The sequence below is a fragment of the Oncorhynchus mykiss genome, chromosome 8 (genome assembly GCF_057628025.1).
Source record: "Oncorhynchus mykiss isolate SJ-2025 chromosome 8, ASM5762802v1, whole genome shotgun sequence".
NCBI classification, from domain to species: Eukaryota; Metazoa; Chordata; class Actinopteri; order Salmoniformes; family Salmonidae; genus Oncorhynchus; species Oncorhynchus mykiss.
This window is the reverse complement of record NC_143029.1, coordinates 43,751,429-43,777,416: the sequence shown is the minus strand read 5'-3', so window position 1 is coordinate 43,777,416 and position 25,988 is coordinate 43,751,429. Positions and strand designations below refer to the sequence as shown.

Sequence of the window (25,988 nt, the reverse complement as noted above, 5' to 3'; positions counted from 1 at the left end):
AAGTGGATCTACTGTCAGACTGATGAAGCTACTATGGCTGCGCCTGTGGTAAGTGGATCTACTGTCAGACTGATGGACTGATGGAGCTACTATGCCTGCTTCTGTAGTAAGTGGATCTACTGTCAGACTGATGGAGCTACTATGCCTGCTCTTGTAGAAAGTGGATCTACTGTCAGACTGATGGAGCTACAATGACTGCTCCTGTAGTGAGTGGATCTACTGTCAGACTGATTGAGCTACTATGACTGCTCCTGTAGTGAGTGGATCTCCTGTCAGACTGATAGAGCTACTATGGTTGCTCCTATAGTGAGTGGATCTACTGTCAGACTGATGGAGCTACTATGGCTGCTCCTGTAGTGAGTGGATTTACTGTCAGACTGATGGAGCTACTATAGCTGCTCATGTAGTAAGTGGCTCTACTGTCAGACTGATGGAGCTACTATGGCTGCTCCTGTAGTAAGTGGATATAATGTCAGACTGATGGAGCTACTATGGCTGATCCTGTAGTAAGTGGATCTACTGTCAGACTGATGGAGCTACTATGGCTGCTCCTGTAGTGAGTGGATTTACTGTCAGACTGATGGAGCTACTATGGCTGCTCCTGTAGTGAGTGGATCTACTGTCAGACTGATGGAGCTACTATGGCTGCTCATGTAGTAAGTGGATCTAGTGTCAGACTGATGGAGCTACTATGACTGCTCCTGTAGTGAGTGCATCTACTGTCAGACGGATGGAGCTACTATGGCTGCTCCTGTAGTGAGTGGATTTACTGTCAGACTGATGGAGCTAATATGCCTGCTCCTGTACTAAGTGGATCTACTGTCAGACTGATGGAGCTACTATGGCTGCTCATGTAGTAAGTGGATCTACTGTCAGACTGATGGCGTTACTATGTCTGCTCCTGTATTAAGTGGCTCTACTGTCAGACTGATGGAGCTACTATGGCTGCTCCTGTAGTAAGTGGATCTAATGTCAGACTGATGGAGCTACTATGGCTGATCCTGTAGTAAGTGGATCTACTGTCAGACTGATGGAGCTACTATGGATGCTCCTGTAGTGAGTGGATTTACTGTCAGACTGATGGAGCTACTATGGCTGCTCCTGTAGTGAGTGGATCTACTGTCAGACTGATGGAGCTACTATGCCTGCTCCTGTAGTAAGTGGATCTACTGTCAGACTGATGGAGCTACTATGGCTGCTCCTGTAGTAAGTGGATCTACTGTCAGACTGATGGAGCTACAATGACTGCTCCTGTAGTGAGTGGATCTACTGTCAGACTGATTGAGCTACTATGACCGCTCCTGTAGTGAGTGGATCTACTGTCAGACTGATGGAGCTACTATGGCTGCTCCTGTAGTAAGTGGATCTACTGTCAGACTGATGGAGCTACTATGGCTGCTGCTGTAGTGAGTTGATCTACTGTTAGACTGATAGAGCTACTATGGCTGCCACTGTAGTAAGTGGATCTACTGTCAGACTGATGTCGTTACTATGGCTGCTCCTGTATTAAGTGGATCTACTGTCAGACTGATGGAGCTACAATGGCTGCTCCTGTAGTAAGTGGATCTAATGTCAGACTGATGGAGCTACTATGGCTGATCCTGTAGTAAGTGGATCTACTGTCAGACTGATGGAGCTACTTTGGCTGCTCCTGTGGTAAGTGGATCTACTGTCAGACTGATGGAGCTACTATGGCTGATCCTGTAGTAAGTGGATCTACTGTCAGACTGATGGAGCTACTATGGCTGCTCCTGTGGTAAGTGGATCTACTGTCAGACTGATGGAGCTACTATGGCTGATCCTATAGTGAGTGGATCTACTGTCAGACTGATGGAGCTACTATGGCTGCCCCTGTAGTAAGTGGATGTACTGCCAGACTGATGGAGCTACTATGGCTGATCCTGTAGTAAGTGGATCTACTGTCAGACTGGTGGAGCTACTATGGCTGCTCCTGTAGTGAGTGGATCTACTGTCAGACTGATGGAGCAAAGAAGGAAGAAGCACTCTGTATATATTGCTCATTGGAGGGGATAGAAGTACCTTGAGCTCATCGAAGCGCAGGGTGAAATGCAGGATCTCTGCAAACTGTCGAGCCAATGCCTGCTCCTGCTCCAGATGCTGGGTGGGACTGCAGCGAGCGCTCGTCAGAGCCTTCAGGAGACCATGCAATGACCCCTCTGTATCAAAGAGATGGGGGGATGGAATAGGGGAAGTGAGAGGAAGGGAGAAGGGAATGAATGGAGAAAGAGATAACGGGGGGGGGGTGAATGGTGAAAGGGAGGGAGAGAGAGAGAGAAAGTAAGGGAAGAAAATAGGGGATATAATGGATAGATATACAGGGGGAGAGAGGAAAATAGAGGGTAGAGAGGGAGGGAGACCAGGTGAAAGAGAGGGGAAAGTGGGAGATAGAGAAAAGACATGGAGGGATTAGAATGAGCATATGCAGGCCAGATGGGATGAATGCGATCAGGATAGATGGACAGAGGAGGTGGAGGAAAAGATGGAGGGACATAGCCAAGGAGGGGTAAAAAGAGGTGAAGATGCAAGTTAAATGAGAACTTGGAGAGGTGGATTAGAGATGGAGGGAGAGTGAGATGCAGAAATGGATAGAGGGATAGGCGAAAGTAAAACTAGGATATGGAGTAGTGTAACAGGAAATGATAAATATGAGAAGGACAGATGGAGCTACAGTAAAGGAGAATGGAAGGATGGAGGAGAAATGAAATAGAGCGGTAAAGCTAGAGAGGGCAGGATAGTGCAAATTATACTGTCAGTGAAAGTTGTCAAACATTGTAGGCAATAAGTAGGCAGTTCAACTTCATGGGAATTAACTGCAATTCAACATAATTACCATTGACCACCAATGACCATTATTCTCAGAATTACAATGGAATTGCTGCAGAAGATTCTGACAATATTTCCTTGTCCCTATAAAATAATAATGGGAAATAGAAAAGACTTGATCCTAGCTGCTAGCTAGACTATAATATTGGTCTTTGAGGAATGACGTAAATGTGCTCCCTACAATGGGCGGTACTGCCTTTACCAAGCTGTCAATCATTTGCTTATTTGACTCAATGACCTTATCAAGCTCATTTTGATGTAGGAAGCAAATGGCTTCTTTTGAATAAGAGTAACAACCGTATTGTGACGGCCCTGAATTTTTCTGAACCGTCTCAGTGCTTCTCCTTCCAATAGGGTGCTTCCCCTTCAAATCCCAATTAAATAGTGCTTCTCCTTCCAATAGGGCGCTTCCCCTTCAAATCCAAATTAAATAGTGCTTCTCCTTCCAATAGGGCACTTCCCCTTCAAATCCCAATTAAATAGTGCTTCTCCTTCCAATAGGGCGCTTCCCCTTCAATTCCCAATTAAATAGTGCTTCTCCTTCCAATATGGCACTTTCCCTTTAATTCCCAATTAAATAGCCAGCATCAGCTGCGCAAAAGGGGGGTTGTGATGGAGACGTGATGAGGATGTGTTCATCCCTCAGTTCCGAAGCTTCTCTATTCCGTTTGTTTTGTAGCCTAATAGAGTTTACCCAGGACCGGATCCACTCTTTGCGTCCGTGGACTACACCTCTCTGTTCTTCGTGGCCTTTCTCCGCTGGAGATCTGTTAGCGGATTGATTATTTAATTGACTATTTAATTGGGAATTGAAGGGGAAGCCCCTATTGGAAGGAGAAGCACTGAGACGGTTCAGAAAAATTCAGGGCCGTCACAATATGATTGTTACTCTTATTCAAAAGAAGCCATTTGTCGTCACAGTATGCAACAATGGACAGTACAAGGTAAACCCATTGACTCAGTGGCCTCATCTGATCTGAACTGACCATCAGATGGATGGTGAGAAACAGCCCTCCCTCTAGACTGACCATCAGCTGGATGGTGAGAAACAGCCCTCCCTCTAGACTGACCATCAGATGGATGGTGAGAAACAGCCCTCCCTCTAGACTGACCATCAGATGGATGGTGAGAAACAGCCCTCCCTCTAGACTGACCATCAGATGGATGGTGAGAAACAGCCCTCCCTCTAGACTGACCATCAGATGGATGGTGAGACACAGTGTTATTTCATAGTTTTGATGTCTTCACTATTATTCTACAATGTAGAAAATAGTACAAATAAATTAAAACACTGGAATGAGTAGGTGTCCCCAAACTTTTGACTGGTACTGTATACATATTATTTATATAATGAAAATGTATCTTTTGTATTACATTATATATACATAATAAATCATATTATTATTATAACAAATGTCATCTTTCAGTCACGCATAAAGACTCAACTTTAAACACTTTTTTTCTCACCCATCTACACACAATACCCCATAAACATGTTTTTGTACAGTTTTGCTAATTTATTGAAAATGAAATCCCCAAAATATCTCATTAACATAATTATTCACACCCCTGAGTCAATACTTTGTAGAAGTATGTTTGGCAGCGATTACAGCTGTGAATCTTTCTGGGTAAGTCTCTAGCAGCTTTCCACATGTGGATTGTGCAACATTTGCACATTTTATTTTCAAAATTCTTCAAGCTCTGTGGTTGTTGATCATTGCTAGAAAAAAACATGGATTTTCCCCAAACATAACACTTTGTATTCAGGGCAAAAAGTCAAGGGGTGTGAATACTTTCTGAAGGCACTGTACATGGGCTCCGATACAATACAGAAATTATACGTTTTAGTTTGAAATTATTCGGTGCGATTCGGGTTTATTAGAGGAACGAATCGATGCGGTTCAATATGATATGATGCACTAACATTTGTTGCATAAGCACATTCATTTTTCATTCTAAATTTAAATCTGCTGCTGATGGAGCTCTTGAGCTAGGCCCCTCTGTGCAGTGCTGTGCTGTGTGTGTGTGTGTGTGTGTGTGTGTGTGTGTGTGTGTGTGTGTGTGTCTGTAGCTGTTTTAAAATCAATAATGGCCTCATGGTAACAACCCTAAGCAGTTTCATTCCTGTCCTGCAGCTCAGTTCAGAAGGATGACTGTGTCTTTGATGTGTCTGGGTGGTTTAATACATCATCCACATAATAATTATTAACATGACCATAGTTAAAGAGATATTCAATGTCTGATTGTTTATTGTTACACATCTACCAATCACTGCCCTTCTTTGATGCTTTTGAAAAGCTCTCTGGTCTTTGATGTTGACTCTGTGCTTTAAATTCAATACTTGACAGATGTTGTATGTATGGGGGACAGATAAATGGTTAGTCATTCAAAAATCATGTCAACCCCTATTATTTCACACTGAGTGAGTTCATATAAATTATTATGTGATTTGATATGCCACATTTTTGTCCTGAAATAATTTAGGCTTGCCTAAACAAAGGGGATGAATACTTATGCAAAGACTATATTTTAGTTATCATTTATATTAATCTTGAAAATATATATATAATTCTACTTCTACTTTGAATATTACAGAGTATTTTGTGTGCATGGTTGACCAAAAAATTACAATTAAACCCATTTGAATCCCACTTTGTATGAATACTTTTGCAAGGCACTGTAACTAGAGTGCTGATGTGCACCTTGTGTATTCTATATACTATCCTAACTCACAACAGTAAGTTGAGACCCCAACTGAGTCCCCCACCAAAAATAATAATATAATATATTTGGAAGTTGATCCAAGGGTGTTAAAAGGGGGGACAGAGTTACCCATCCCTGCTCTAGATGCTGTCAATTGCCCAACTTATAGGCATGCCCAATTAAGGCATATATTTTAACAACGTGATGTTGTGCTCCAAAGGAATAACTTGAAATAACATGTAGGTTGATCAAATAATCAAAATAAAAAGATGATTATGTATTAGCCTAGTGGTCATCATGTAAATTAAGTCGCAATGGATAGCCTACTGTTGCATGTGACTGGTTAGAACAGCTCATGAAGTGTCCTAAATATCTGTCGACTAGGTGTGGCTATTATGACTAAAGAGGCTTCATGCGAAGCTTTTATTTTTACCCATAAAAGTAGGAGTAAAATGTCTCTATTCTCAGCACTTATGACCGCTTTGTGGATATGGCCCCTGATCACAGCATTCAGGGTTGTCAAGGCATACTTACCCAACCTCAGAGAGAACTCATAGAACTTCTTTAGTTTCCCGACCAGTGGGACCACAGCAGCCCAGGCTCGCTCCTGTACCTGGTCCTCACTTGGATTCTGTATCGCCTGGATGAGAGTGAATGAGTGAGTGAGAGGATTAAAATGTCAGATGAAACTCCTCAATGGACCCCCTTTACACACAATGAGACGGTTTGAACAACAACAACAAACAAAAAAAAATTTGTAAGAAGAATTCAGAACATTTGCACAGAAAAAAAGTGATCAGTAGCTGAAGACAAACTGGCTCCCCTGTTTCCATGGCAACCATGAACAGTAGCCTGTATCAAGCCATAATTGGCTACTGGTAATGAAAGCCATAGAGTTTGGCATAACATTTCTAAATGTCCTTTGTATTTAATTCAGTGGTATTAAAATGTTGTGCAAAGCGGCGACACAGGGACCCCCATCATATGTTAGCAAAATGTCCATGTCAAGAAAGCTAACCAGCTGCCAGCGGCACTTGCCGCTACAGGTACTCGTGGGAGCTTTTTCAAAGCCTGGCAGATAATCCAATGAGTGTAATTTGCTCAATATTAGAAATTGAGAAATAAAGTTCACATCTTAAAAAATATGAATACTGAAGGTACATAAAATGAAGGTACATTCATAAAAAATGTTTTAAAAGAATATTGCCTACTAACTGCTGTACCTCGGGGCCGCAGACCTCAGGTTGAATACCTCTGCACTAGAATGCTAAAATATTCCAGTATTTTTTCCAGAACATTTGCTAAGATTGAGGAAATTTAACCAAACTCTGGTGTTTATTAACTTAACCCACCTGTCGTATCTCTTCTCCTGCTCCGTTGTAGGACTGCAGGTCATCTAGGATAGCCAGAGCCTCCATCAGTACCTCGTTCACCTGCTCCCATACTGCCCTCTCTGCCTCTGTAGGCTGGGCATCTGAGTAGGTCAGGAAGCAATTCAGAGCAAACATTGAAACTTTTATAGTATGTTGAAGCAAAGTGGCGCAGAGTACCAGTATTCATCTGTGCATCAGTGAGAGCATTGGGCATTTTTTGGTGTGATTCCTTTTTAGTTGTTAATTATCTCTACATGCAAAACAGACAAAAATAGTGCAGGGTAGCACTTAATAATAACATCATGTAATAAAGCATTTATAATGGATTAGTAGATAGTTTATTCATCATTTAGTAATAATTACTCCCAAATTTGTAAAGTTAGTAACCTAGGTATTCACACATTTATAAACAACTTTTTTATAGTGTTTAATGATGATTCCATTTATAAGATGTTTAATATAGGTTCTTATAAACCATTCACTAATCATTAGTTTAGTATTTTTACGTGACCTCATCTAAATTGTGGGCTATTTATGAATACCTTATAAATGTATTGAGTGCCCAGTGTAATTTCTTACAAAACGATGGACATGCCATTTGTAGACATTCCAGCAGTACCTGATGATCCTTAAGGATTTATTTTGAGACCTTAAGGAGCATCAGGTAGTCTCGGAATGTCTACCAATGGCAAGCCCATCTTTTTGTGAGAAATTACACTGGTCATTCAAAACATTTATAAAGTATTTCTAAAGTATAAATAGCCCACACTAGATGAGGTAATGCAAAGACTTAACTAATGATTAGTAAATGGTTTATAAGGATATTAACATCTTAAAAATTGAGTAATGATTACTAAATAATGAATAAACTATGTACTAATCCATTATACAGTACATTAAGTGGAGATATTATGTCTGTACATTAGAAATAGTGTGTATGATTTCCCACCCAAGCTCGTCCCATCACCCCAACGGGCATGGCTACTCCCTCACCCTACTCCCCGATATCTAAAGAAAGAAAAACAGAGAGCTTTTTCCAAAAATATCAAATAATGGATTTTTTATTAGGGAAAATTTTTATTTTTTCTCAAGCCCATTTTTGCCAGATTCCTTCAATTCAGGTAGCTCTTTCCTTCTCTGTATCCTACCTACGTGGGCCTTCTAAAGATTATTTGATCCATTCTACCATATTTTTTAATCCCGACTCGCTTCTCTGCATTTCTCCCTCTCTCGCCCTGCTAAACCCCATAAACTAACCCTCAGCTAATTCCAAATTCTGACCTAAGCTACAAATTCCAAGATGAGGGGGGAATAGAGAGAGCTGGGAGAGGTTTTTGAAGGCACAATCTGATCCTCCAATCAGATTTCATGCCATGTAGCATTTCCAGACCCTGCTGTGCCTGTGAAGCCCTTAAAAATATTTGATCTAAATTTGATAGGTAAGCCTGATGCTCCTATGCTTTTCGCATCCCAATCCAATAGATTCACCAGATACTCTGTGAGGAAAAAAACTCCAGTTGTTATGGAAATGTGGATAAATAGAACAGACTGGTATTTTAGCCTTACCATGAACTGTTGCCTTAAGAGAACTATGCAAATCAAGGATCTGAATTTAACCGGATGGAAGTCACAAGTAGTCTCCAACATGTTGGACCAGAATTAAGAGGAAAAAGAGGGCCATGGATTTGATACTTTGCTAATAACATGGTTGAGTTTGTACAGGGACGAGCTGAATGCATGGAACGCAATCTTTTAGACAACTTCTAGATAACATCAGGGCTGAGGATATTTTAGGCTTGGGGACAATTTGTAGTTTAGAGTAGTCAATTCAGGAAATAAAATGAAAGTAACAAGTTTGTTTTAATTATCATTTCACCCCAATACACCACCCTACCAGTACTTTTTTCTTTGGAGGAATCAGTGGCGCTATAGATGTGGTGTGTGCATGAATGCGTGTAAATCACTTACTCTCAAAGTCCAGGAAGAAATTCCCTGCATTGTTGTCTATGTCCCTGGTCAACACCTTGATCAGGTTCCCCATTCTGGCAAATCAAGAACCTAAACACAGGGGGGCGGGTAACATTAGACATGCATGACAGGCTCATCCTTATTTAGTACCCTCACCATTCCTGTGGGCATTGCGGGGCATGTACGTCTGTGTGATTGTGTGTCTTTGTGAGACCATATGTCCAGAAAAACGTGCATATTGCATGACGACTTCAAGATTAACATACAACAGAGTCTGCTTGTTTGAGTGTGTAAAATGCGTGTGTGTACGTGCCTGCCTAACCCTCTCTCAGCCACCTGCTCAGTCACGATGGACACATCTGGACGCCACAGAGAGCGTGACAGAAAACAGCTGCAACTTGGGGACAGGAACAGGGGGAGAGGAGTGTGTGCATATGTGTGTGTGTGTGTGTGTGTGTGTGTGTGTGTGTGTGTGTGTGTGTGTCAAGCGTTCGTGCGACACCACATTAACTCTTCCCTCACTGCCAACTGCCACCTACAACAGGGCTTAACCTGACTAATTCATCGTAAGCACAGGGCTATACTACAAATAAGGATTGATGAGTTAGCCAGCTAACTTGCCTAAATATTCTGAAAAACCGTATTATTTTGAAGATGGATAAGCTTGAAATGGGCATGGTTTAATTGATGTAACAAATGAAAAGACATACAGTTGAAGTTTACATACACCTTAGCCAAATACATTTAAACTCAGTTTTCAATTCCTGACATCTAATCCATAAACAATTCCCTGTCTTAGGTCAGTTAGGATCACCACTTTATCTTAAGTATGTGAAATGTCAGAATAATTGTAGAGAGAATGATTTATTTAAGCATTATTTATTTCATCACATTCCAAGTGGGTCAGACATTTACATACACTCAATAACTATTTGGTAGCATTGCCTTTAAAATCTTTAACTTGGGTCAAATGTTTCGAGGTAGCCTTCCACAAGCTTCCCACAATAAGTTGAGTGAATTTTGGCCCATTCCTCCTGACAGCTTGTGTAACTGAGTCAGGTTTGTTGGCCTCCTTGCTCGCACACACTTTTTCAGTTCTACCCACACATTTTCTATAGGATAGAGGTCAGGGTTTTTTGATGGCCACTCACCCCCCGTGCTTCACGGTTGAGATGGTGTTCTTCAGCTTGCAAGCCTCCCCCTTTTTCCTCCAAACATGACCATGGTCATTATGGCCAAACAGTTCTATTTTTGATTCATCAGACCAGAGGACATTTCTACAAAAAGTATGATCTTTGTCCCCATGTACAGATGCAAATCGTAGTCTGGCTTTTTTTATGGCGGTTTTGGAGCAGTGGCTTCTTCCTTGCTGAGCGGCCTTTCAGGTTATGTCGATATAGGACGTGTTTTACTGTGGATATAGATACTTTTGTACCCGTTTCTTCCAGCATCTTCACAAGGTCCTTTGCTGTTGTTCTGGGATTGATTTGCACTTTTCGCACCAAAGTACGTTCATCTCGAGGAGACAGAACGCGTCTCCTTCCTGAGCGGTTTGCGTACTATTGTTTGTCCAGATGAATGTGGTTGTCATGCGTAGATGTAATAGGTGGCAGGGAAGTCAGGCGCAGGAGAGTCAAATGGAGTGTAAAATGGAGTCTTTTAATAAAGTCCACAGAGTATGCTCCATAACACTAAATGTACATAAACATGGGTACAAGGACCCGACGCACACCTATATAACAATCACACTACACTGACAATAAAACAATCTCTGACAAAGACATGAGGGGAAACAGAGGGTTAAATACACAACAGGTAATGAATGGGATTGAAAACAGGTGTATGGGAAGACAAGACAAAACCAATGGAAAATGAAAAAAGGATCAATGATGGCTAGAAGACCGGTGACGTCGAACGCCGAGCACCGCCCGAACAAGGAGAGGCAACGACTTCGGCAGCAGTCGTGACAGTGGTACCTTCAGGCTTCTGTAAATTGTTCCCAAGGATGAACCAGACTTGTGGAAGTCTACAATTGTTTTTCTGAGGTCTTGGCTTATTTCTTTCGATTTCCCCATGATGTCAAGAAAGAGGCACTGAGTTTGAGGGTAGACCTTGAAATACATCCACAGGTACACCTCCAATTGACTCAAATGATGTCAATTAGAAGCTTCTAAAGCCATGACATACTTTTCTGGAATTGTCCAAGCTGTTTAAAAGGCACAGTCAATTTAGTGTATGTAAACTTCTGACCCACTGGAATTGGGTTTTACACATGCAATGCAGCCCAGACAATGCCCTAAAAAAAACTGTGATATTCTAAATAGACAGGATGCAGCTCGTGATTACGGCATGTAATGCTTCTTCGTGCTGTTGACCTCATATCCACATCCATATTGTCATCTACTCATGGAAATTGTTAAAAGGAAAGTTGAGAATATTAAGGTTTTTTAAATGCTGCCCAGACAATAATTCAAACACACAGTATTTTAGATATGTTACAGTAAATCCAAAATGATTGATTTTATACATGTATAGTACCAATCAAAAGTTTGGACACATCTACTCCCATTCAAAGGGTTTTCTTTATTTTTAAAATGTTCTACGTTGTAGAATAATAGTGAAGACATCAAAACTATGACATAACACATATGGAATCATGTAGTAACCAAAAAAGTGTTAAACAAATCAATATATATTTTATATTTCAGATTCTCCAAAGTAGCCACCTTTTGCTTGATGACAGCTTTGCACACTCTTGGCATTCTCTCCACCAGCTTCATGAGGTAGTCACCTGGAATACATTTCAATTAACAGGTGTGCCTTGTTAATAGTTAATTTGTGGAATTTCTTTCCTTCTTAATGCATTTGAGCCAATCAGTTCTGTTGTGAAAAGGTAGGGGGAGTATACAGAAGACAGCCCTATTTGGTAAAAGACCAAGTCCATATTATGACAAGAACTGCTCAAATAAGCAAAGAGAAATGACAGTCCATCATTACTTTAAGACATGAAGGTCAGTCAATCCGGAGAATTTAAAGAACTTTGAAAGTGCAGTCGCAAAAACCATCAAGCACTCTGATGAAACTGGCCATCATGAGGACCGCCACAGGAAAGGAAGACCCGGAGTTACCTCTGCTGCAGAGGATAGGTTCATTAGAGTTACCAGCGTCAGAAATTGCAGCCCTATTAAATGCTTCAGAGTTCAAGCAACAGACACATCTCAACATCAACTGTTCAGTGGAGTCTGCGTGAATCAGGCCTTCATGGTTGAATTGCTGCAAAGAAACCACTACTAAAGGACACCAATAATGAGAAGAGACTTGCTTGGGCCAAGAAACACGAGCAATGAACATTAGACTGGTGGAAATTTTTATAGTCCACATTTGAGAATGTGAGGGTGCTGTGCTGGTGACACTGTCAGTGATTTATTTAGAATTCAAGTCACACTTAACCAGCATGGCTACAGGAAAATGGACAATGACCCAACACACCTCCAGAAGGAGAGTGATGGAGTGCTGCATCAGATGAACTGGCCTCCAAAATCACCCGACCTCAACCCAATTGAGATGGTTTGGGATGAGTTGGACCGCAGAGTGAAGGAAAAGCAGCCAACAAGTGCTCAGCATATGTGGGAACTCCTTCAAGACTGTTGGAAAAGCATTCCAGTTGAAGCTGGTTGAGAGAATGCCAAGAGTGTGTGAAGCTGTCATCAAGTCAAAGAGTGGCTATTTGAAGAACATAAAATATATTTTGATTTGTTTAACACTTTGTTGGTTACTATATGATTCCATATGTGTTATTTCATCGTTTTAATGTCTTCAATGTAGAAATGAGTTTAAAAAAATAGAAAAATCGTTCAATGAGTTGGTTTGTCCAAACTTTTGACTGGTACTGTATATAATCTGGTCTGTCTGTTGGTCTTACAGTATAGCTTGATTTATACTGAACGTGCGTATACTCTATCATATATAGACCTACTAGGCCAGAATGTGTGCAGCTAATCATGGTCTTCAGATCACCACCCTGAACCACTCATTTCTAATAGGACTCCCTGTTTAAATAAAGGTTAGAACCACAATTTGACGAATCAGATGTTACTGCTGGGTTGGAACAAAAACACACAAAACAAAACAGAAGACAGGTGTTGGAGACTCCTGAGGGGTATACTACAAAGCAGAATCAATGAGTTAACTTTGATAAGCAACCAAAATGAACTACAGATGTTCTGGTTCGTTAAGAAAGCTTAACTTTGAAAAGCAACCAAGTTCTGGTTCATTAAGAAAGCTTAACTTTGATAAGCAACCAAAATGAACTACAGATGTTCCGGTTCATTAAGGAAGCTTAACTTTGATAAGCAACCAAAATTAACTACAGGTGTTCTGGTTCGTTAAGAAAGCTTAACTTTGATAAGCAACCAAAATGAACTACAGATGTTCCGGTTCATTAAGAAAGCTTAACTTTGATAAGCAACCAAAATGAACTACAGATGTTCCGGTTCATTAAGGAAGCTTAACTTTGATAAGCAACCAAAATGAACTACAGATGCTCTGGTTCGTTAAGAAAGCTTAACTTTGATAAGCAACCAAAATGAACTACAGATGCTCTGGTTTGTTAAGAAAGCTTAACTTCAATGTGTGTTTGGTTGTTGTATCAATTAGATCATGCCCACTTAAAGCTTACCTTTCAAAAATGTAATTAATAATATTTAGGAACATTTGCTGGCTAACTCCTTGATCCTGCTTTGTAGTTTACCCCTCTAGTCTACTGCATACCCATGTATCTGTGTATCTTTGTAGTTTACCCCTCTAGTCTACTGCATACCCATGTATCTGTGTATCTTTGTAGTTTACCCCTCTAGTCTACTGCATACCCATGTATCTGTGTATCTTTGTAGTTTACCCCTCTAGCCTACTGCATACCCATGTATCTGTGTATCTTTGTAGTTTACCCCTCTAGCCTACTGCATTCCCATGTATCTGTGTATCTTTGTGGTTTACCCCTCTAGTCTACTGCATACCCATGTATCTGTGTATCTTTGTAGTTTACCCCTCTAGTCTACTGCATACCCATGTATCTGTGTATCTTTGTAGTTTACCCCTCTAGTCTACTGCATACCCATGTATCTGTGCCATGGAATAAAAGGGGAACGAGAGAGCACAGAAAAATGCAAAGGGCAGGAGAGGTGTGATCCGCAACTTGGGGGAAACCTGTGTGAACTTGCCACCCATCGCGTGACTGTGCATACATGTCTGAATGAACATACTTTGCACATCTAGTTGAATGCTTTAGTGGGATCCACAATGAAGCATTGTGACATACTAGACAGAATGAACATTTTGTAGAGGTGTACTATTTACGCATTGCAGGTGTAGGCCTATGGACTTGTGTGCTTGAAGTACAACTCAATGCATCATTTCACCAGTTATTCAATTAGGGAGAGGTCTACATACAGTATTGTTTATTCCACCAAGGCATGCTACCACCAACTACTGAATCTGAGCGTTAGCCTCCTTTTTGCAGAGGCAGGCCTGCTATGCAGCCTCTGTGTCTTGAGCTCATGTACACACACACACACACACACGTGTACACACACGTACACACACATGTACATGCACACACGTACACACTAGAGGTCGACCGATTATGATTTTTCAACGCCGATACCGATATCCATTATTGGAGTTCCAAAAAAAGCAGATACCAATTAATCGGTCGATTTTTATATATTTGTAATAATGACAATTACAACAATACTGAATGAACAATGAGCACTTTTATTTTAACTTAATATTATACATAAATAAAATACATTTAGTCTCAAATATATAATGAAACATGTTCACTTTGGTTTAAATAATGCAAAAACAGCGTTGGAAAAGACAGTAAAAGTGCAATATGTGCCATGTAAGAAAGCTAACGTTTCAGTTCCTTGCTCAGAACATGAGAACATATGAAAGCTGGTGGTTCCTTTTAACATGAGTCTTCAATATTCCCAGTTAAGAAGTTTTAGGTTGTTGTTATTATTATAGGATTTTTCTCTCTACACCATTTGTATTTCATATACCTTTGACTATTGGATGTTATTATAGGCACTATAGTATTACCAGCCTAATCTCGGGAGTTGATAGGCTTGAAGTCATAAACAGCGCTGTGCTTCAAGCATTGCTAAGAGCTGCTGGCAAAAGCAGGAAAGTGCTGTTTGAATGAATGCTTACGAGCCTGCTGCTACTTACCACCACTCAGTCAGACTGCTCTATCAAATAATAGACTTAATTATAATATAATAAACACACAGAAATATGAGCCTTAGGTCATATGGTCAAATCTGGAAACTATCATTTCAAAAACTAAATGTTTATTCTTTCAGTGAAATAAGGAACCGTTCCGTACTTTATCGAACGGGTGTCAACCCTAAGTCTAAATATTGTTGTTACATTGCACAACCTTCAATGTTATGTCATAATTATGTAAAACTCTGGCAAATTAATTACGGTCTTAGTTAGTAAGAAATTATCTTCACACAGTTCACACAGTTCGCAACAAGCCAGGCGGCCCAAACTGCTGCACATACCCGGACTTTGCTTGCAAAGAACGCAAGAGAAGAGACACAATTTTCCTAGTTAATATTTCCTGATAAATGAATTTGTTTTAACTAAATATGCAGGTTTAAAAATATATACGTGTGTATTGATTTTAAGAAAGGCATTGATGTTCATGGTTATGTACATTGGTGCAACGATTCTGCTTTTTTCGCGAATGCGCTTTGGCGAAGTTGAAGTAGGCTGTGATTCGATGACAAATTAACAGGCACTGCATTGATAATATGCAATGCAAGACAAGCTAGTTAAACTAGTAATATCATCAACCATGTGTAGTTAACTAGTGATTATGTGAAGATTGATTGTTTTCTATAAGATATGTTTAATGCTAGTTAGCAACTTACCTTGGCTCCTTGCAGCCACAAGGTCCTTTTGATGCTTCACTCGCGTAACAGGTGGTCAGCCTGCCAAAAGGTCTCCTCGTGGATTGCAATGTAATCGGCCATAATCGGCATCCAAAAATGCCGTACTGATTGTTATGAAAACTTGAAATCGGCCCTAATTAATCAGTCGACTTCTAGTACACATGCACAAACAAAACATTTTTTTTTTTACCATGGACACTTCTACAAAGGTTTTGTAAAGGATTTATAAAATAGTAAAACGCAACTACAAAGGAGCTACTTTACCTTCATAACCAATTTGAATGCTTGCCAAATATTGAACCTCAGCAACATAAAGCATTCACAAAAGATTATGGAGCAAACATGAAGCAAAGCAAGCATGTAACTAAATTCTTTAGGAAGTGTGTACATTATGTACAGATAATGTCTAATTAATATCTATAAACAACAGAAATCTCTTTAGAAAACTACATCTTATTGACCAAGCACAGTGTTTAGAATTTTAAATCTAGGAGCTCTGAGAAGGTGTAATATTAGGCATTGTTATTGCCTAGGGGTTTAAACTCAGTGATGCACAACAGCAATAGTTGCTTTGACATTCTGACTGCCGATACCACATTTTACAATAAGTATTATGGTAAACACATTAAAGGGCACCCTCCCACTGTTTTAGTACAACGCTGAGGGATGGGGCCTGGGAAATGTAACCACTCTCAAATTCATAGAGAGCTATTGATGCAAGGACTGACCATCCATGGGATACAAATTATAGTGTTATCCTTGTTTTGAGGCTAGACAGTGTTTGTTCACAAACAATGGAGTACAAAATGCTTATATGTTGGATTCTGATGGGTTAGACATTCAAACTATTCTAACTATTTTAAGTTATATTCCATTCTTAATAAAATATAATTATTTAAAAGTCCAAAAATAGATGTACCAATCACCGATTGGCACTGTAAATAGATACATTTCAGAAGAATGAACTTTACTAGAGTCAAGCTGGGATTCAATCCGATCATACGTAGACCATGTGTATTTTAAAGAAAATGTTACGGTTTCTGCAGAGATCGCATTCAAGGAAAATGCTGCAGATATTGGCTCAATTGAAAATGACCTTTAAAGCCACAATGTGTAGAAATGTCTCCGCCATTTCCTGGTTGCTAAAATTCTATCATGTTCGACTAATTTCAGTTTGTGACAAAATCATTGTACAATCTAAATCACTGAGAAATAGCGCACACAGAAGGGATCTACCGCTTGCTGTCAATGAGAATGACAGATCGATAAACACACATTTATTTTTGCATTTGGTCAGGTCGCCCACAAGGCTACATACTGGAACTTTAAAATGTCAAGCATGCTACAGCGTAATTTTGGATTGAACCCTGCCTAAGTGTTACCCTCAATTCAATTTATCATGCTAATTTCTAAAGGAGGGTAAGATGACGGAAAAGACAACTCAAAATATGTTGAAGGCTTCTGGGGACTAGTTCACATTGCTTTAGTCCTGCAGCGTGTTGCAGAGTGTTTAAAGACGGATGTGTCAATTTTATAGTGTGACAAATGTGCTACATCAGACACAAGCCATCCAGGAAGTTACAAAGTATTAGACTGGCATTTCCTCTGTATTTGTGTTTGGCTGTCTCTCTTGTCTTCTCCACTCAATTCTCTTTTTGGCAATGTGTCAGTGTCTATCTTCAGTCTGTCAAACAGACATGCCAAGCTTAACAACACATTGAACAAATTGTAGCCAACTAACAAAGGTAAACGCTACATCTGTTGGTGACATACACCAGAGACAAACTCCAATTTCTCTTTCAGACCAGCAATAGACCATTAGTATAGCAGCAATGTGGTCTAGGAAAATCCAGAAGCTTATTTAACAGATGCGAAATGCAGTGTATGATTGTGATAACATGTTGTTGTATTCATGATGTAATCATCATGCTACATTCATGTTCTCTGCAACTTTATGTAAACAATTATATCACAGGTAAACCTAAAACATACAAGGAAGGAATAAAAACTTCATAACACCATTACCAAAACACTAACATCCATGAAAGACTGCTGGCATACAGGAGAGAGACAAGAGGCCAAACACAAATCAACAATAACAGAGCTAGCTAGTCAGACAAGTATCTTTGCCTTAAGGCTATGTCAAGCAGCACTTAAGTTATGCTGCAGCACATAGGAATGCCACCTTCTGGTCCTGCCCTATGCAGACTAAACCTACACTTATGCTCTCTTATCATTTTGATTTCCATAACACTTCTTAGGCTCAACATTATAGTATTCACACACCAGAGATACAGTTCCCTCTACATACAGTACCTTGAACACGTATACATTCTTCTGCTGCAAGGTAAATGTTAAGGCAGAATCTACAGTTGAAGTAAGAAGTTTACATACACCTTAGCCAAATACATTTAAACTCAGTTTTTCATAATTCCTGACATTTAATCCTAGTAAAAATGCCCTGTTTTAGGTCAGTTAGGATCACCACCTTATTTTAAGAATGTGAAAGTAATAGTAAAGAGAATTATTTATTTCAGCTTTTATTTCTTTCATCACATTCCCAGTGGGTCAGAAGTTTACATACACTCAATTAGTATTTGGTAGCATTGCATTTACATTGTTAACTTGTGTCAAATGTTTTGGGTAGCCTTCCACAAGCTTCCCACAATAAGTTGGGTGAATTTTGACCCATTCCTCCTGACAGAGCTGGTGTAACTGAGTCAGGTTTGTAGGCCTCCTTGCTCGCACACGCTTTTTCAGTTCTGCCCACAAATGTTCTATAGGATTGAGGTCAGGACTTTGTGATGGCCACTCCAATACCTTGACTTTGTTGTCATTAAGCCATTTTGCTAAAACTTTGGAAGTATGCTTGGGGTCATTGTCCATTTGGAAGACCCATTTGCGACCAAGCTTTAACTTCCTGACTGATGTCTTGAGATGTTGCTTCAATATATCCACATAATTTCCCTACCTCATGATGCCATCTATTTGTGAAGTGCACCAGTCCCTCCTGCAGCAGAGCACCCCCACAACATGATGCTGCCACCCCAGTGCTTCACAGTTAGGATGGTGTTCTTCAGCTTGCAAGCGACCCCCTTTTTCCTCCAAACATAACAATGGTCATTATGCCAAACAGTTCTATTTTTGTTTCATCAGACCAGAGGACATTTCTACAAAAAGTACAATCTTTGTCCCCATGTGCAGTTGCAAATCTGCACATTATCTGGCTTTTTTATGCCGGTTTTGGAGCAGCGGCTTCTTCCTTGCTGAGCGGCCTTTCAGATTATGTCAATAAAGGACTCATTTTACTGTGGATATAGATACTTTTGTACCTGTTTCCTCCAGCATCTTCAAAAGGTCCTTTGCTGTTGTTCTGGGATTGATTTGCACTTTTCGCACCAAAGTACGTTCATCTCTAGGAAACAGAAGGTGTCTCCTTCAGCGGTATGATGGCTGCGTGGTCCCATGGTGTTTATACTTGCGTACTATTGTTTGTACAGATGAACGTGGTGCCTTCAGGCATTTGGAAATTGCTCCCAAGGATGAACCAGACTTGTGGAGGTCTACAATTGTTTTTCTGAGGTCTTGGCTGATTTCTTTCGATTTTCCTATGATGTCAAGCAAAGAGGCACTGAGTTTGAAGGTAGGCCTTGAAATACATCCACAGGTACAACTCCAATTGACTCAAATGATGTCAATTAGCCTCTCAGAAGTTTCTAAAGCCATGACATCCTTTTCTGCAATTTTCTAAGCTGTTTGAAAGCACAGTCAACTTAGTGAATGTAAACTTCATGCACAAAGTAGATATCCTAATCGACTTGCCAAAACTATAGTTTGTTAACAAGAAATTTGTGGAGTGGTTGAAAAATTAGTTTTAATGACTACAACCTAAGTGTATGTAAACTTCCGACTTCAACTGTATTTCCTGCTATTCAATGGCCATTTAATTTAATGATACCGAATATTTTGAGTAGAATATAACTTATAAACGCCTCAGAATAACCCAATAATGTAATTTTTAACCCCAAAAAATATTGGTCGACCGAGAGCTGTCTATTCTTTCCACCAATCGATTGGTTGACATTTCTTAATTAGATTGTGCTCAGACATGCTGTGCTGTGTTGAAAAAATGACAGCGAGTGATTGTGTGACTAGCACCCGTTGTCTCTCTGTCCTCCCTGCTGCTGCGACAACTACAGAACTTCATCAGTGTTTATCGTGCTGTCCATGTTGCTGAAGCTACAACATAATTACAGCAATTTCTGACTGAGAAGTCCTGATACCGAAACTGATTCCCTATTCCTCAACTCTTGCTGTCTTTACATGACACATGTATGCATCGCATGTAGGTGACCAATAGGGCCTGAACTATAGCATATCATAGTCACATCAATATATTGGTTATAACAAACTCCAAACACATGTGACAGCAAAATGGATGCAGAGGACGTGGCAAATAAACTCTAAACAGGGGTATGTTTACTGGTTGCTCGCGAGGTAAAGGGGAAGTCAGATGTGTGGAATAAATTTGACTAGTTGTGGAAAATACTGGAGATCAAGAAAAAGAAGGTAAGGAGAAAGTACTGCGTGCATAATATGTGGGTCGAACATGTGCTGTTAGATTACAATATAATTTTTCTGACCATTTGGAACAATGTAAACAACACTAAATACATGACAAGCGTACCAGAGAGTCTGTCGTAATGTTTTTTTTGTAAAGCCGTTATTACAGCGAAGACTAAAAACAGTCACATTCATTTGTGAATGCAATTTCCAAAATGGAACGGTGTATTTTTTGTTTATGCTAATTCGCCAAGGGTCGCTTTATTTTAAAACTAAAACTAAAATGCTTGATTGCATTTCAAATCATGAATGACTCGTCTGCTGTGTGATGACATGAACAAATTAATGACTGACTGATACAGTAACCTATATAATTTTGAAATATAGGCCTAAGTGAGTCACGGTTTTAAGACTAAACAGGATGCACTCTTTGGCCTGCAGCTCGGTGGTGGTTACACAAAGCTGCTATACTAAGCCTACTAATAATAACGATACGGAGATCAAGAAAAAGGAGGGTTATTTTTATTATAAATATTACTTTTCTGACAATTTGGAAGAGTGTAAACAACACTAAATAAATGATACCAGAGAGGCTGTTCTAACGAACAAAAAGTGTAAAGCCTTTATTACAGCTTAGCAAACATTAAAAACAGACACATTTGTGAAATTGTTTAACCGACATGTGGTTGTGTGAAGCTTGGTGTGAAGCTTGGTGTGAAGCTTGGTGCTCACTGAAACAGTAGGCTACTAAAAAAACACAAGCAGAAACAGGATCTGTCTTATTTCTGTAGATATATATGGATGATTTATGAAGCCAGCGACATTTAACAGTTAGGTTATTGATTACAGACCTAATTAAGTTGGAGTTTCCTCTCTCACTTTTCTTAGACAATAAGGCAGGGGCTGTTTTCTCGTCTCCTAACTCCGCTTCTCCCTCTACCGCATTGTTCTCAACACCAATATGCTGGTTAACTTTGCTATTATGGTCTAGGAAAAGGCACAATTCAACAGCGCACTGATGTTTCAGAACCTCAGACAATGACCGCTATCCAATGCAGGAGAAAGTGCATTCGTTATAAAATAATAAAATGTTTATTAGTATTGCACCATTGTTCTTACATAATAAAACAATATACCATTTCAGTAGCACATGTCTTAGTGATGGACCGTGCCATCCTCCACAATGGATTAGTCCACACAGACAGGAACCTATCAGACTGGTGTCTTGTACACCATTCAATTATTTAATTGTTTTGCTACTGCTCGACTAAAGAAATCTGTCAACATACTATCGACCAAACAATCAACCAGTCAACTAAATGGAGACGGCCCTATTTAAAATGTCAGTCTTTACATCTATGAATTTGAAAGTGGTTAGATTTCTCTAGCCCTGTGACAGGGCTGCCGTTGGGCTGATACATCTAGAATACCATGATGTGTAAACATTCTGCCAGAGCAGATGTAGAAGCATGAACAAGCTCCATCACTATGTTACAACTCATAATCATTCCAATATTAGGAACTTCATCACTATGTTACTACTCATAATCATTCCAATATTAGGAACTTCATCACTATGTTACAACTCATAATCATTCCAATATTAGGAACTTCATTACTATGTTACTACTCATAATCATTCCAATATTAGGAACTTCATCACTATGTTACTACTCATAATCATTCCAATATTAGGAACTTCATCACTATGTTACTACTCATAATCATTCCAATATTAGGAACTTCATCACTATGTTACTACTCATAATCATTCCTATATTAGGAACTTCATCACTATGTTACTACTCATAATCATTAAAATATTAGGAACTTCATTACTATGTTACTACTCATAATCATTCCAAGTTGAACTGGACTGACCACTTGCTCAGATTCTCTGCACCTTGGCACACATGCACCCACTCATGCACACAACCACACAGATGTACACACACACATCACAACTGCTGCTCTTAATAAACTGCTGAATTTAAACATTTGTCCCCCATCCCCACCCTTCCCCAATATACGTGTAAATATTGGACTATAAATTGGGCCTTCCTGTATTATACTGATGCTAAAATGTTTATTCTATTCCACTGAGCCATTTACTTTATGTTCGTATTCTTATATTTTATTATTTATTATTGTTGTTGCATTGTCTAGAAGGAACCTGCAAGTAAGCATTTCGTTGGACAATGTATACCATGTGTATCCTGTACATACGACTAATAAAACTTGAACTTAATTTAGCAAAAGGTTTACTCTAAAACATGACTTCTTACTTAGAGAAATCAATATCAATAACAGTTAAATCTCCCAAGAAGACTTCCACTATTGGCTGGCTGTTCCAAATGTGGACAGACCTGAAAGGATGGCTCAAACTGAGAAGAGCCAATAGCGGCAGTCTTGGTTGATTTGAAGGAAGTCACCTTGCTGTGGATCTCATGTAGCTAAGTAATAACTCTAACCACAAAGTGGTCCCACTTTGAAATGGAATTACAGTCTAGTATACTACATACACCAATATAGTACTTATAACTGCAATACCTGTTTGCAGCATGCACAATTTCAAGGGTTTGCAAATAAACAGACAATAGCTGAACATGAGGTGTTTACTCTACCCACTAGTAACTGACACCACAGCAAAGAGATTGAGAGGTTCATCTCATTACAAAGGATTTATACCAAAAGATAGCATTGCATTAGAGTCAGACATCAACTCCCACACTGAAGCTTTCAGTAAGTTCTCTGGACAGGTTTTTAACTCAAATATAGTATGATCTGTGAAGTACAAGGCAATACACAACTCCAGCAAGCAGAAGTAACAGACAAAGATCATTCTTAGTATGATAAGCCTTTAAAGCTGCAATATGTAACTTTTTGGGCTGTCCGACCATATTCACATAGAAATATAAGTGTTAGATCTGTCATTCCCATCGAAAGCAAGTCTAAGAAGCGGTAGATTTGTTCTATGTGCGTTATTTCTATACTTCCCGTTCTTAAGTTTCGTTTTTGCGTCTTGTACTTTCAGTTTTGTACACCAGTTTCAAACAGCTGAAAAAAAACTATATTTTTGGTTCTGGAAAATATATTTCGCCGCTGTTTAGATAGTACAATGACTCTCTACACTATACTTTCTTGTCTTGTCACATAAACCGAATTTAGGCTAATTATTCGAATTTTAAGAACCAGGAAATGGAGGAGCGATATCTGCATAGCGCATCTCAAGTCCTTTAATTTCCATGCAGAATCATCAACCTTGTTCTTACAAGATGAAATGCATGTCAAAGCACAGGTGACAGTGTCCTTTCTGTGTCATCACTATTGCTTCCTAAAATCTTCTAAACGTCCTTCTGCATATATTGTAGTATCATACAAGTGAATGCCTATAAGACCTATTCTCTCTGCATATATTGTAGTATCATTCAAGTGAATGCCGATAAGACCGCTTCTCTCCTGCTGACTACCTTCTTTCTCTCCTGGGAAATGTTATCAAGGCTGAATAACTGTAGTCTACTTGTAACCTTCAATAAAAAAATCTATTGTAATGTATCGTTACACAAAATTACATTGTTGCACAAAATAACACATCTCAAACTATAAGTAACAATGCATAAGATCGACAAAGCAAATGAGAGAATTTGGCGAATTAAATGCGTGTTTTGAATAAACAAAATGAGGAAGTGGTATAATTACTTTGAAAAGCTGCCTTCACATTGAGGAAGTATGAGAATAGTTTTGCTTTTTTCCTTTCAATTTGTAGACTGGCTCTATTCTCACAACAGCAACTATAACCATTTTGCTAATTATTTGACATAAGCATGATCATTCTTTGAGATGAGAATTTAAATCAACCAATTGCTTTCTCTTAGGCTATGCAATTTTCAGCCGTCGAGTTCATATCTGAGTTTGCTTTATCAGTTTATAACAATTTGAAGGATATAGGCCTAGGCTATCACTCAGGCGCCCAACTTAATTTGTTTACAGGCAAAAGTGTTTCAACATGCTACAACCAAAACATTAACACATTTTTTTAGTCATGATACCTGTTGCTAATGCCTGAAATTATGCTGCGCGTTTGTAGTAACCCTACATAGATTAATTGAAGACACTTTAGTACCTTCAAAGTGAAAGCACAACAGTAGATTACAGTCCAGATAAACACATACCTTCAAGATCGAGAAAATATAGGTCTACACCTGGAATCGATAAGGAAATCTTCGTATTAACACGTAGAACTCAAAACAACCAGGTACGCAGTCCCGTGTGCCTCCTTTTGCATGACAGGCCAACTCGGAAAAATGATGGTTGTCAATTGCACAGGTTCCTTCTAGTACTGCGGACTATTTGTATGACGTCACCAGCCATCACCGAGAGGGCTGAACCGAGGTAAAGTAGGTTTTATATCAGACATTCAACAGACATTTGACGTTAAATCTCTTGCTCACAATCACTTTTGCATTGTCATAGAAACATCAAAACAAGTGCTAATTATTTAAAAAATGGCTGGCCTACTTTTACAACCTTTGATTTGCATAAAAAGTTGTGTTGATTTGATAGAAATAATCAAATCATATAAAAATTCAGGTTGCCAGGTGCCTTATCATACCGTGGGGTCAGCCAATCAAAGGCAGTCATCTTGGGTTGCAGATCCCCAATTCCTGTCGCCCCCTCTCAGCCTTCGTCAAGCAGTTGCCGAGAGAGCATCAAGCTCCTACACCTCTTCCCTGCCCAACACAACTAGACTCATATCTTGACATTGAGGGATGGTGTGTAAAGTAAGTAGAGGGAGGGACATTGTAGTTGTGTATATTACTGCTGTTTGGTCAGTAGTAGTAGAGGGAGGGACATTGTGGTTTTGTATATTACTACTGGTTATTCAGTACAATATTAGCTTTTAGTTCTGTACAGTTCTTTGCCATTTGTTTCTCCTCTATTCGGTAAGGTTCTATTTCTGTGCATTCTTGCGTGTTAATTTGGTATGTGAATATTTATTGTCTCTATTTTTTCCTGTTAAAGGACCACTACCATTCTACTTTCCATTTCTGCTTGTGTATGTCAATAAAGTATCCCTGTGTGTAACTCTGAGGTTGAATCATTCCCCATATCCTCTGACCGGGGACAGTGCTAGCGGGTAACAGACCAGCAAAATACAGAGAATGGTGTATATTACTGAGCACAGCGGTGTGCAATTATTGATGTACATCATTACATAATGTGTAGGTCCCCTTGTATGTCCAGTGCCCTGACCACTGTTTTGTTTCGATGTACTTATGGAGACAACACTGTTCCTTCCAAAACAACACCACAACCCTGATGACCTCCACCTGTCTGCCACAGAACAAGCTGAAGAAGTCAAGATTCATTTGGATAAGTAGTAAATGCTGTATCCCACATGCCACAAGTTGCACTGTGCCAGGGTGTCTATAGACCAGGGTATCTATGATGGGATATGGTTTGTTAGGTTGATGTGAGGACTGTTAATGATGTTTGTTGTACTAATGATTCTGATGTGCTGCTTGAAACATGACATCTGTTAATATCAAGCAAAGGAAACCCATGCCTGAATTAT

General features: G+C 39.5%; 1 protein-coding gene across 2 annotated transcripts in view; it reads right to left on the bottom strand.

Annotated features, from left to right (window-relative positions):
* cyriba (CYFIP related Rac1 interactor Ba) overlaps positions 1 to 24,785 on the bottom strand; it is a 50,530-nt gene extending 25,745 nt beyond the window's left edge. The window contains exons 1-5 of one of the 2 annotated variants that reach the window (XM_021612588.3): positions 24,586 to 24,785; positions 8,889 to 8,978; positions 6,900 to 7,021; positions 6,082 to 6,187; positions 2,041 to 2,177 (exon numbers count right to left, since the gene is read on the bottom strand). In XM_021612588.3, coding sequence (XP_021468263.1) covers positions 2,041 to 2,177; positions 6,082 to 6,187; positions 6,900 to 7,021; positions 8,889 to 8,961 — 438 coding nt within the window. In that variant the 5' untranslated portion in view covers positions 8,962 to 8,978; positions 24,586 to 24,785. The remainder of the gene's footprint in view (positions 1 to 2,040; positions 2,178 to 6,081; positions 6,188 to 6,899; positions 7,022 to 8,888; positions 8,979 to 24,585) is intronic. The other variant, XM_090243463.1, reaches the window with a different exon arrangement.
* Between the last annotated feature and the right edge of the window lie 1,203 nt (positions 24,786 to 25,988).